This window comes from Malus sylvestris, chromosome 4, assembly GCF_916048215.2.
Source record: "Malus sylvestris chromosome 4, drMalSylv7.2, whole genome shotgun sequence".
Lineage (NCBI taxonomy): Eukaryota > Viridiplantae > Streptophyta > Magnoliopsida > Rosales > Rosaceae > Malus > Malus sylvestris.
Genome location: NC_062263.1, coordinates 6,096,209 through 6,109,144, shown reverse-complemented (window position 1 = coordinate 6,109,144; position 12,936 = coordinate 6,096,209). Strand labels below are relative to the sequence as shown.

Below are 12,936 nucleotides of genomic sequence, written 5' to 3'. Positions count from 1 at the left end.
ATCTGAGCCTATGGATCAAATGATCTGAATTGTTGAAATTTGATTCAACGGCAACAAACAAGGGATCCTGTAAAAATTGTAATAATTGTAACCATTAGATCAAATTTCAACTATTCGTATTATTTGATCTTTAAGCACTGATTTTTAGAATGTGGAGAAGATCCGGGTTCATCAATAATGTAGATTAGTACAGCAATGGAGTGACGTTGTAAAAGACTAGAAAATTATTTAGTTTTGGAAAACATCAATTTCAAATTAAATAACTAATTAATCAGCATCAATCAAACCTTACGATTGTCAAAGTTAACAGACGGCAAGACGGAAAACCGCAAACGTCAATCACCAACAACAACAACAACAACAACAAAGCCTTTTCCCACTACGTGGGGTCGGCTATCATTTTCATAAGGATCCGACGTAACCTAGGAGTGCCGACTGTCGACTACCTGACGCCCTCCCCCTCCTCCTTTATCCGGGCTTGGGACCGGCAATGTAAGATAAACTTACACAGGTGAAGGCAAACGTCAATCACCATTATCTGAAATTCATCATTACCCATTTTTAAAAACAGTCAGCAATTGTCATTCAATACTATAATCTGGTAATATTTCTCTTTTTTTGAAAATAAGAGGTTTTAGGTTCAAATCTCATAGATCACAAATTTGATACTAAATTAGGTTATCAATTATATAGTTTAACCGAACTCCCCATCGCTTAATGTAAAAATATCGGTGTACTAAAAAAAACAGTCAGCAATTATCCATTCGGGCTTTGCCACTTGTTTCGCTTTCTTCAAATACAAGAAAGAGTGGCGGTATTTCAGAAAATATCCTAAAGTCCAGGGGCTTTGTAGAGAAGAGGACAAACCACCCCAGGTCGGTTCTGGCTTCTGCAGAAAGACCAGACGTGAAAACCAGAGCAAAGCAACAAGAAACAGCAACACATCACACAGATATCCACCATTTGCTCTGATCTCAGAAACCCAGAAAGTCACAGAAGAGAGAGAAAGCTAGAGAGAGAAAGAGAGAGAGAGAGAGAGGAAGAAGAAAATATGTGTATGTAAATGCAATTCAACTCAGATCGGAAGAGGAAAGGAAAGCAGAAAAGCAGAAGCTGAGAGGAATTGATTCCTCATCAATTTCAAAAGCACTTTTAAATTCAAACCCAAATGTCAATTGTTCAAATACCCAATTAGTCCTACATGTTATCACCAAACCAAACCACCAACTTGATCATTTCCAAGCAACCCAGACCCGGAAATCACCAAGCCCAGCAGCACAATCCTACCAAATTCACACCCAATTCAAATTCCATGAGGAACCCATCTCTTACAATCCTGCAATGAACCATACACCTTCCACTTTATCCCACTCTCCCACACTCTCCTCTCTCCACCACCACCCGATTCACTTCCACCCCCATGGCCACACTGCTTTCAATTCCGGCCCTTCTTCTTCCTCTTCTTCTTCGTTTTTGTATTCTGCTTCACTTGCAATCATTCCCTTCGCCACACGATCACTGGTTCTGAAGCTTTTCCGCCATTTCCGCCATTTCCGCGGTGCCCATCTGCTCAGAGTCCACTGCCGCTTGCTTATCCTCTTCTTTTTGCCTTCCCTTTACTTCATCACCAGTTCCCGCCGCTCTTTCGCTCTCGATTTCCTCTCTGTGATCGCTTTCTCGGCGGCCCTTTTGATTTCTCTCAACATTGCACTTCCCCGTTTTGTTTCGACTCGGTTGTTTCTTTCTCGCTCTTTGCCAATCAAGCTTTGTTCGTCTTCCTGCGTCTCTAAGCCCGCTCAGCCTGTTCTTTGGTCAATTGGGTCGAAGCCAAAGTTGGACAAAAAGCCGAATTCGGGGTCTTGGGTGCAGGTGTATAGTAATAAGGATGTTTATGAGGGTGAATTTGATAAAGGAAAATGTTCAGGAAGTGGGGTTTATTACTATCATATGAGTGGGAGGTATGAAGGTGATTGGGTGGATGAGAAGTATGATGGTTATGGTGTGGAGACTTGGGCTAGAGGTAGCAGGTATCGCGGGCAGTATAGGCAGGGCTTGAGGCATGGAATTGGGGTGTATAGGTTCTTCACTGGTGATGTTTATGCCGGAGAGTGGTATAATGGGCAGTGTCATGGGTGTGGCATACATACTTGCCAGGATGGAAGTCGGTATGTTGGGGAGTTTAAGTGGGGTGTCAAACATGGACTTGGTCATTATCATTTCAGGTAAAAACTTACTGTCTTCCTTAACATATATGAAGCGAATGGATATGTGTTTCGATTTCCATGTTCTTGTCTATGATATTGATGTTTGGAATTGAACACTGATTCATCAAGTTGCCTTGTTGTTCTATGTGGTATGGTAGGGTTTTAGTTACACAGTACTAGGACGACCGATTTGAAATGTTTTTGTACCTCTCTTAGTTACTAGGTTGTTAAGATATTAAGTCAATTATGTGGTCTTGTCATCTGGTATGCAATTTTGGGCTAGCTAGGACCAAATAAGGTTTGAGCCTTTGAGGTATCGTGTGCTTAATGGAATTGTTATACATTTTGCACCAAGTTTAGAGACTTGTTGATTTTTGTCTCTGTAGTTCAGTATTTGTTTTTACATTCATGAGTTTATAGATGCTCCGTGTCAAGTCATTCAGGCCTTCAGTTGGATTTTTCATTGTTCTTTTGGATAATTACCAAAAAAATCAAGGTTGGAGGTTATTAGGGTTCAAATGCAGGTTATGGCTAGCATCATATTAGAATACATAGATTAAAGGGATGGTTCAGCATCATGGTGTTTGGAACTATCTCATACTTTTTTAATATTTCATTCTCCGGCACATTATCTACAAGGTCTCATTAATTTAATGTTTATTTTATATTTTAATATAAACAAGACACTTTGGATCTTGATTCTTGACTACTGTTCTTATACTTGGTTAATTTCGAAAGGAAAACTGATCTAGTTACACTCCTTTCACTTTCATACACGTATCTGCGGGCACTTGCATCTGTGTTTGTCTCACACATGTTAAGAATACTTGTTCCTCTGATATGCTAGTGAAAGTTAAATTCGCAAGCACAGGGCTAATTTGGTATATATGATAACGCAGAAATGGTGATACATATGCTGGGGAATATTTTGCGGACAAGATGCACGGTTTTGGAGTATATCAGTTTGGGAACGGCCATCGATATGAAGGAGCCTGGCATGAAGGTAGAAAGCAGGGATTTGGCATGTACACTTTCAGAAATGGGGAAACACAATCTGGTCACTGGCAAAATGGGGTGCTAGATATTCCCGGTGCGCAAAATACCCAACCTGGATCTTCTTATTCTGCCAACCATGCCAAAGTGCTTAATGCAGTCCAGGTAATTGTCTTTTATGTCCTTGTGGTATCAGTATTTTATTGGAATAAATTCTACTGTAAATGTGTTGGCCTACATCCATAAAGTTTTAGTAGGTAAATATCGTTTTGAATTGTGTAAACGTGTTTGTATTTTATGTTGTTGACTTGATTAACAATTCAAGTTTACTGACATTTCATTTTAGGTACATATCGTAATTAAAACTGGAAAAACTTTCCTATTTTTTTGACATAAACCATGAATGAAAAGACACTAGGAAGCCACATGATGTGATTTTGGTTTTATGAGACTGCGGTACTTGTTTCATAGCATTTTTGTTGTAGTTTGTTGGAAGGTTGTGTATGGATGAATTGTACCTACGTCTGCTACAGATTTCATCAGTCTTTCGAGTTGGATGGGCTTTTTTCTTTTGACCTTATGCTATCTGAGCTTTTCCTCTAAAATGACAGTTCTTCAATAGAAATACTCGGTGTTGATTTACATGAAGACTGAATGCAAAACCTTAATTATTTGATTTGAACAAGCACTTACCAGTTACCGCTACTATGCGAGTTTCTTACTGAATACCATCTTATGAGCAGGAAGCACAGAGAGCTGCTGAGAGAGCATATGAAGCGGCCAAAGTAGAAGAAAGGGTGAACCGAGCTGTAACAATAGCTAATAAAGCAGCAATTGCTGCACGAGTTGCGGCTGTAAAGGCTGTGCAAAAACAAATACACCCATTATAACAATGACTGCTGCGGCCACTACCCATGTTCGCCTAATGTTCTGATCAATCCCCATTAGCATCAGCATCATGCTTGTGTGACAAAGCCACACAAGCAAAACTACCACGTAAATCAGCAAATGGGTTTGTTTTTCTTCTCTTCTATTTGGTGTCTTTGCTCCTGCAATTATTTTGATGGGGAATGCGAGGTACGTACCTGGAACCACATTCAGTCAACTATAGTTATGGCTGATTGAGGAGCAGGCCAGTTTTCGCCTTTTTTTTACCTTCTGGCCTGTCAGCAATATGTACATATGATGAGTAAGAGTGTGCAAGTTATAGACCAAGGTTTGTGATTTTACATTTTTGCTTCCTATTGTAAACATTACTGGTTATTGTTATATATGTAATTTTGCCTGGATGAACTCGAGCCATGAATATTCTATAACGAATCTATATTCGATTATAACTACGAAATACGTCAAAAAGAAAAATGAAAATTAATACAGGATCGTATTTCCGTTTACACATTGTAGGATTGACAAAATAGTTTTTTTTTTTTTTTATGTTTTTTGGTCGATTGACTGTCAACTAGTTAATGTTGTTAAATTCATAGAACTGGTTTTTCCTTGATCTATGGCGTTCATCAATTATAATCTAGTAAGATAAAGCCAGTCTGTATCCGGTTGTTGGATTGAATGGTGAGTTTTCCAATCCAATCCACTCCGACTAGAGTTAAGAGGCCTCGTTAGGTCTCTAGGATTGGATCTGAATGAATAACTCGCTATGTTTCAAGTAATAACAAAACAAAGATAGAGGTGGATGGGTCTTCAGTTCGAGGGGATTAGGAGAGAGTTGCTGCGCCGGAAGCAGCAGATGGATTGCGGCACCTGACCATTACAGAGTTGGTATAAGACAGCAAGACATGCGAACATTAGAGACGGAAAAAAGAGATTGTGGCACCTAATTCGGTCTCCATGTACTGCCGTGGCATCCGACTAATCCGGTCTCCTTGGACTGCCGTGGCATCCGACTAATCGCAGACTATCGAGGGCGACTTCGGTGCCATTTCGTCAAGCCCCACGAAAACCACCCTTTTGCAGAATCTACTTGTTCATTGTTCAAGGGCAGCAGGTGGTGCAGTTTGAGGCACATGATCCGTCCGAGTTTAGTTCAGACTGATGTCGGCGTTTGAAGTATTGCCGCGCAGGTCACCGTTGGATGCAAAGCTAAAGAGACCAGAGCTGCTCAGGGTTGGATGCAAGCTTAAAGTTTTTGCTCAGCAAAAGAGAAGACATAATTTGCAGTATTAAAACCGAAATCCAGAAACTATAAAATTGCACTCCGAATTCAACGATGGACGCTAAAATCTCAGATTAAACATACTACAACGAGTCAACATTTTCATCTAACTTGTTCGAAACAATATAACGAAATAAAAGGAGAACCACATCCCCAAAACTGTTTGGAATATCCATAGCTGCAAATGCTCAAAACGTAGTAGCGGTCAACAACAGCAGCTTAACTCTCGGTTTGCTCCCTCAGCCTTCTAATGGTGCTCCTTACCGTCACAGCACTAGCAGTGCTGTTTAAAAAAACCGAATGATCATTTAGTTAATTACGCAAACAGAAAATTCAAGAAAAGCGAGAAAGCAGTGAAAAAGGGTTCTTACTTCAAGGTATAGGCACCGCCTGCCTTCACTTTTCCACAATCCTTGCATCCCCAAATTCCAACAGCCTTTCTCTTCACAGCATACTACATGGAAATGAAAAATTTAATCATGTTTCCCCAGACGAGAGACAAATAGTTGACAAAATACAACCACACTACCTTGCCACAGAATTCACAGAAATACTTGCTGTGCTGGCTAACTTCCATTTTCTTAATCTGCTTACGCAGACTGGCACCATAACGGGTTCCTGTAAGAAGAGGCAGAAGACAGAATCGTAAACAATTGAGTGCGGAATCAGATCAAAACTTCAGAAATGCAAAACATATCTACTCAAAGCATTTCTAAACAAATCTGAATGTTGTACTGTTGTGCATAATTTCCACCAAAACAATTAGACGCACATGAACACACATTTCCCTTACCAACAAAACTAAAACAAAAAACGAACAAAAAGAAAAAGACGGTTCAATTTCCAATCCCAAATCCGGTTTTACATACCACATATTGGCTGCGGGGTAACTATAACTAGCTCTTGTATTGCAAAAATGAAAATCAATTATTCAGGCATACAATCAGAACATAAACCGCGTCTCGGCCAAGTTAAAACTACTAGAGCAAATAAATTTCACACCGATACACGACCATGCGACGAGCAATTAAAATGACAGAATACTGAGTAATTTCATAGATCGCAACATAACAGAGAACAGATTGCATTACAACAAAAGCATTAAGATTTAAGTAAAACAAATGGAACTTAACTTACCATATTTCCCAACAATACCGGCCTTCTTCGTCCTCTTTGTCTGAAACACACAAAGCATTCATTTCTTATAAACACAGCGGACATAACTACCAAATCAACATAACTTTTGCTTGTTTAGAGGTAGCTCAAAACACCCAACTATTTTTTATCGTTTAATTCCACAAAAAATATAAAGCCAATATCACCACAACATTTTCCCAGAAACCTAAAACAACAAACAAATTTCTGAGGAAACAAACAGTGGATGGATGTATGTGTGTGTGTGTGTGTGTGTGTGTGTGTGTGTGTGTATATATATAGAGAGAGAGAGAGAGAGAGAGAGAGAGAGAGATACCATTGTTGTGGATTGGAGGGTCTGCTGGCTGTGAAGGGCTGAAGCGGCTGGTACTTTCTTCTTCTCAGAGCAAATAGAGAAACCCTAACTTGCTTTGTTCCGATTTATAGAGCCCCTCAAAAGGAGCAAATGGGCCAACTTTAAAACGGGTCATACCAACTGGGTCCATAATTAATAAATAGAGAAAATTCTCAAAATCTCCTATTGAACCAAGAGATTTGAATGTGTTTTTATAAAGAGCAATGCTAGGAAGATAAAATTCACGAACTAAATGATGTTTCATTAATGAACACATTTATCAACACGTGAGTAATAAACTAATCTTCAACTTTCATGTTCTTTAGTTTTTAAAATTTTGTCTCCAAATTTGGTATTCCTAACATTATCCTTTTATAAATTATTTGCTCGTTGGTACCATTCCTGACATGTTTGTGGAGAGATTTTGTTGTGGTGAATTAAGCAAATTGGTGGTTTCAATGGCGGAGCTAGGAAATTTTCACCGGGTGGGCTAACTTAAACATTAAATCTTTATAAACAAAGAAACTTGATACTGTATTTTTCACAGTATTGTCTAGCTTAAGAAAATTTTCACAATGTGAGCCAAGAATTTTCGTTATTAAACAAATACGTGTTAAAATTCAAACAAATCCGAACTTGTACATGTACAAGAAGTGATTAGAAAAATGATGAAACAAAAAGAGATGGTTTGTAAACTGTATTATATAATTTTATATAGTTAAACCAAGAAAATTAGGATTAGTGACTAAATATATGATGGGCTATATTAAAAAATCAATAAAAATTATATGTAAAATTTTTATTTTTTATGGAAAGCTACCTGGACTATAGCCCTGGGTAGCCCTTAACGTGGCTACGCCATTGAGTGGTTTAGTGTAATATTGATTGAATCGTTGACATTCACTACACCAAATGAAAAGAAAATTCTTGAATAAGGAGTTATGGGACTTGTTAATATGGGGCTTTTTAAGATCCATTATAAATCAATAGGAGTCTATTTTCATATTTAGATCCAAATAAATAACTCACAAAAAAACTCAAAAGAACATAGAGGCTCAAGGATGTGCCTGATTCAAGTCTCCAGACCAAAAAATTAGTGGTCGGTAACTTTAAATCAAGCACAGAAATGCATCATACCTAGCCCCTGGCATCAGACGCCGAGCTTAGACCACTGCTCTTAACCACCACCCACCATTACCTCCAAATTAGTGTTTAAAATATTGATATAGGTGGAAATATGGATATGTAAATTTATGAAAATATCGATACATGTGGAAATATTGATATGTAAATTTAGACACCTGCCCAACAAGGACCAGGCTAACCAGAGCCTTCTCGGCAAGTTTCGGGAGATGCCTCTCTAATGGATTCGGTAATCAATTGGTTTTCCGAACTTTACGAGTGTATTTCTGATTACCACGAGGAACCCTAGAAGAATCAATGTTTTTCATTATCTTAAACATGATCATTTGTAAGTGAATGATCTTAGAATTGAAAATCGGGAATAACGAGTTTGCAACCAATTTTATTTCATATTCCGTTAATGTAAATATATCGTTTGATAAAAAACAAAAATGATAATCACATGCACGTATCAATCACACAAAAAGCTTTGAACTCCGTATCGGTAGTTGACAGTCAAAAATTAAGATGAGCGTGTGAAATGTAAAAATAAGTGTATTGATAGCACTACCCTGGTTTTTTTTTTTTTTTTTTGCGGACGTACTAATAAATGTATTATGGACACCTTGCCAATAACTACTATCTAATGCTTAATAACGAGAAACTTTTTGAAGTACCTGGTATTCAAGTCAGTATTTAAGTGTCATAAAACAAATGAAATATCAGCTTGAATATCGGATACTCAGCAAAAATCCCTCCCCAGTAACAGTTAAAGTAAGTGTAATATCATGTAAGTAGAATGTCAATGTGATAGTATCGCAAAACAATCATACAGTATCATGTAGACAAGTTAAAACATATAATAATGCGTGTTAAACTTGAGATACGGGTTATCTTGATGACTCGGTTGCATCAAGTCCATATTTTCGGTCTCACACACGAAAGGATAGCTTGGTCCTGCAGATTCCATATGCCAAAATCCCATCGAAAATTTCTCAAATGATCTTCAATTCTGGGTCTGGTTTTTCACACAGAAGGAATCAAATATGCTATTTCATTATAACGAAACCTAATACGACCTATCTTGTTAGCCAAGCAAATTATGATATCCGACGGAAAACATTACGAGAATCATAAATTTCGTTATAATTGTCGACAGCCTTGGAATTGAATCTTCAAAGCTAGAATTGAATCTTCTTCCTGATACGTTCTAAAACTCTCTTTGTCATTATAGCCTCTGATCTAAGTGCATGTAAGGAAGAAAAACTATTACGGGTACTAAGAGAACACAAAACAGCCTTGGAATGGACAATTGTCGACATTAAGGGGATCATCCCCTTCTATGTGCATGCATAAAATACTACTTCAATAGAAATCAAAGTCATCCATGGAAAGCTCAAGGGCACCTCAATCCTTACATGAAAAAAGTGGTGCGTGCTGAAATTTTGAAATTGTTGGATGTTGGGGTCATATATCCGATCTTTGCCAGCAAATGGGTGAGTGCAGTACATGTAGTACCAACACGATAAGGCATTACTGCAGTAAAGAATGAAAAAAATGAATTGATTCCTCAGAGAATGGTCATAGGTTGGAGGGTGTGTATTGATTACAGAAAGCTTAATGATGCAACAAGAAACGATCAGTTCTCTTATCCCTTCATTGATCAAATACTTGAGCGACCTCCAAGAAATCAATATTATTGTTTTCTTGATGGTTATTCTGGTTACAACCAAATTGTAATAGTTTTAGAAGATCAAGAAAATACAACTTTCACATGCCCCTTTGGAATTTTCGGGAATAGAAGAATGACGTATGGATTATGCAATGCACCGGCGACTTTTCAAAAATACATGTTAGAGCTTTTTTTTTTTTTTTTTTTTTTTTTTGACATGGTGGAATGAATTATTGAGGTATTTGTAGGTGACTTTTCCATCTTTGGTTCCTATTTTGATGAATGCCTCCATAATCTTACACTAGTGCTAAAACGTTGCCAAGAAACATGACCTGTCCGGTAGTGCCATCCACTGGTTGATTTGTTTCATTCATCCCTAAAGGAATCTGACCCATCTCGCAGCACTTCTCTGTTTTCATAGATGGAATCCACAAGAACCTTAAAAACATTGCAATCTTTTGTTTCCCATAAGAATTGTCTGTTAGTAAGCTTCTCCCCTTTGTTCTTCATGCGTACTCTTTGCACATCATTCCACCTACCACCATAGGTTTCATCCTCTTCATCGTTTCTTCCATCAATTGACCCAGTTTTCTTTTTGTGAATATCATCATGCTCGTCAAACACATTTTTTTCTCTACCATTTACGTATTCAATACCCTATTTTTCAATTCTTGGACTTATTTGTGAACAAGTTTGTTGTGCCACACTTCTAGAATTCTGGCCCAAATGAACAAGAACATCTTTCTTTCTATTAAATTTAGCATTTGTATCCAACCCCAACCTTCTCTTTCTCATCATACCAACATCCACCTTTCCACTTCCCTTCCTAACCTCACTATCATTAAAAGTCCCACCCCCCTTCACCTTAATGTTATCATCCTCAACACATTTCCCCTTATCCCCTTTCCTACTTCCCTTATTAACCTCATTACAATTAAAGTTGTCCCCCTTTTTCACTTCAACATTCTCATTCTCGACATGTTTCCTCTTTCTCCTTTTCACTAACGTATTCCTTTTCTTCACCTCAATATCACATTCATCAGTACTTTGGCGCATATTTACCTCAACATCACTTTCATTGCTCTGCTGGTCTTCTCCATGAGGTGAACTTGACTCCTTAAAAAACCCAGAATTTTTTGACTCTCTTAAGTCATAATCCTCATCATCTGAATGAACATTTTCCTCTTCACTAGACAAGAGTCTTTGTTTCATGTGAGCTATTAGAAGCAAAACATATTCCTCCTTCTTCTTCTCATTCCTTGTCACCTAAATGAACCATGTTGGAATTATTATTCCCTAAATGAAGTGGACCAGATTTCTCAGTTTTCTTAGAGTCAAATTTAGATGTTTTTTCGTTTTTTGAGCCAGCACTATGTACCACATCAAAATCCATTGGATCTTATAATTTTCTCTACATGAATCCTCACCATCACCAAACACATCTATAGATGAACCGGACCTCCATTTCTTAAATCCTTCACAAGATTTTCGTTTCCCAACTGTTTCTTTGAGTTTAGATTTTGTGGAGGGACCTGATATGGCCTCATTGCCATCATCAAAATCATTTATAGACATTCATTTCTTGGAATTGTTACCGGATTTTCGTTTCCCAAGCATTTTCTTAAGTTTACTTGGTGTTTGAGGATCTGTATTGGCCTCCTCAGCCTCATTAGAAACATCCAGTGATGCATAGGCTTTTGTCTCCTCATCACTCTCATCATAATCATCTACAAACACGTACTCCACTGGACTTCCATACAACAATTTCTTCGAGCCATGAGTGGATTTTTGTTTCAAGACGTCCTTCTCTTCCACATCTTTTACGGGTTGACTCACTTTGGCCGACTCACCCACAAGATTATTCTTCTGGTTCTTGTCATAAAGCCCATTCCAGTATAACTCTTGACCTCGCCCGATTCTATTTGCTAATGGCAAGCTCCTTTAGTCCATCCTATCAACCTCAAAGATCCGCCTTTTTAACCCAAAACATCAAAAATCCCCAAAAAAGTCATCTTTTTGTTCACTAAAATCACAAAAAACACATGCACATAAACATACTTATAGATAAACACATAGAGAAAAGGAAAGAACATGAGGGAAAAAGAAGCAAGCTTTAACTTATTAACCACCAAAGATACAAACTTTTTCACCAAAGAAATGAAAAAATCCAGAAAGTTCTCTTTTATATCAAATCGGACACAAACATACACAAAAATTGTACAAAAATAGAAAACCGAGCAAGATGCAACCCAACTAAAAAACCCACAAAGATCCAAACTGTTTCGCACAAAAATTGAAAAGCGTTCGAAAGTCATACTGCGAACAATGACTTTACGTACCTATGTTTGTACTATAGTCATGTTCTGAGATATTTTGTACCAAAACTTACGTACTGATACATTCATACTAAAACTTATGTACCGAAACTTATGTACCGATACAATTGTACCAAAACTTATGTGTGTACTAATGCATTCGTACTGAAACTTATGTACTGATGCAATTGTACTGCTATGGTCCAAAGCACTTTGCTGCTTTGGCATGATAGGACATCCTTGACATGACATGATGCGTCGTATCCTTAAATCATCACATGGGCATCATTTACCTTCCTACTTTCCCACTTTCCTTTTTAACCTCACTACCATTAAAGCTCTCCCCCTTCTTCACTTCAACATTCTCATCCTCGACGTGTTTCCCATTTTCCACTCTCTTACTTTCATTAAAATGCTTCCCCTTCTTCACCTCATTAACATCTTCAACAGTTTTTCTGTTTCTCTCTTTCTCAAGTCCCTTTTTAACATCCATTTGATCAGTATAATAAACCTTCTTCACCATAACATTATCCTCAACACTTTCTTGTTTTTCTGCTTCCCAACTTCCCATTTCTTTGCTCCCTTTTATTAACATAATTTCCTTTCTTCACCTCAATATCACATTAATCAATACTTTGGCCTACCTTCACCTCAGCATCACTTTTATTGCTCTGCCGGTCTTCTCTACTAGTTGAACTTGACTCCCAAAAAAACCCAAATTTTTTTGCCTCTTCTAGGTCATAATCCTCATCATCCGAATAAGAATTGTCTTCTTCACTAGACAAGAGGTTCTTTGTTTCATATGAGCTATTAAGAGCAAAACCTCTTCCTCCTCATCTTCTTTTTCATCTTCACCTAAATACACCATCTAGGAATAACTATTCTCTAAATCAAGTGGACCATATTTCTCAATTTTCTTAGAGCCAAATTTAGATGTTTTTTCATTCTTTGATCCAGCACTATGTACCTCA

General features: G+C 37.7%; 2 protein-coding genes across 2 annotated transcripts; one reads left to right on the top strand and one right to left on the bottom strand.

The window, feature by feature from the left end:
* The first annotated feature begins 838 nt into the window (after positions 1-838).
* Positions 839-4,486, top strand: LOC126617946 (uncharacterized). The gene is made up of 3 exons (XM_050286022.1): positions 839-2,222; positions 3,104-3,362; positions 3,941-4,486. Exons 1-3 carry the CDS (start codon positions 1,342-1,344, stop codon positions 4,085-4,087), a joined length of 1,287 nt encoding a protein of 428 aa, XP_050141979.1. The 5' UTR covers positions 839-1,341; the 3' UTR covers positions 4,088-4,486.
* Positions 4,487-5,374: 888 nt separating this feature from the next.
* On the bottom strand, positions 5,375-6,983 carry LOC126617949 (60S ribosomal protein L37a). The gene is made up of 5 exons (XM_050286028.1): positions 6,839-6,983; positions 6,505-6,544; positions 5,897-5,985; positions 5,739-5,821; positions 5,375-5,650 (listed from the first exon to the last, which is right to left on the bottom strand). The coding sequence occupies exons 1-5, from the start codon at positions 6,839-6,841 to the stop codon at positions 5,587-5,589; spliced, it is 279 nt and encodes a 92-aa protein (XP_050141985.1). The 5' UTR covers positions 6,842-6,983; the 3' UTR covers positions 5,375-5,586.
* Positions 6,984-12,936: the final 5,953 nt, after the last annotated feature.

What these genes read in the sequence shown, in the direction of transcription:
- LOC126617949 (XM_050286028.1), bottom strand. An exon ending in CGGTATTGTTGGGAAATATG is followed by an intron (nt 5,986 to 6,504) that starts GTAAGTTAAGTT and finishes CTCTTCTTACAG; the next exon opens with GAACCCGTTATGGTGCCAGT. An exon ending in TCTGTGAATTCTGTGGCAAG is followed by an intron (nt 5,822 to 5,896) that starts GTAGTGTGGTTG and finishes ATTTCCATGTAG; the next exon opens with TATGCTGTGAAGAGAAAGGC.
- LOC126617946 (XM_050286022.1), top strand. Translation starts at nt 1,342, where the DNA reads ATGAACCATACACCTTCCACTTTATCCCACTCTCCCACACTCTCCTCT. An exon ending in CTTGGTCATTATCATTTCAG is followed by an intron (nt 2,223 to 3,103) that starts GTAAAAACTTAC and finishes ATGATAACGCAG; the next exon opens with AAATGGTGATACATATGCTG. An exon ending in AAGTGCTTAATGCAGTCCAG is followed by an intron (nt 3,363 to 3,940) that starts GTAATTGTCTTT and finishes TCTTATGAGCAG; the next exon opens with GAAGCACAGAGAGCTGCTGA.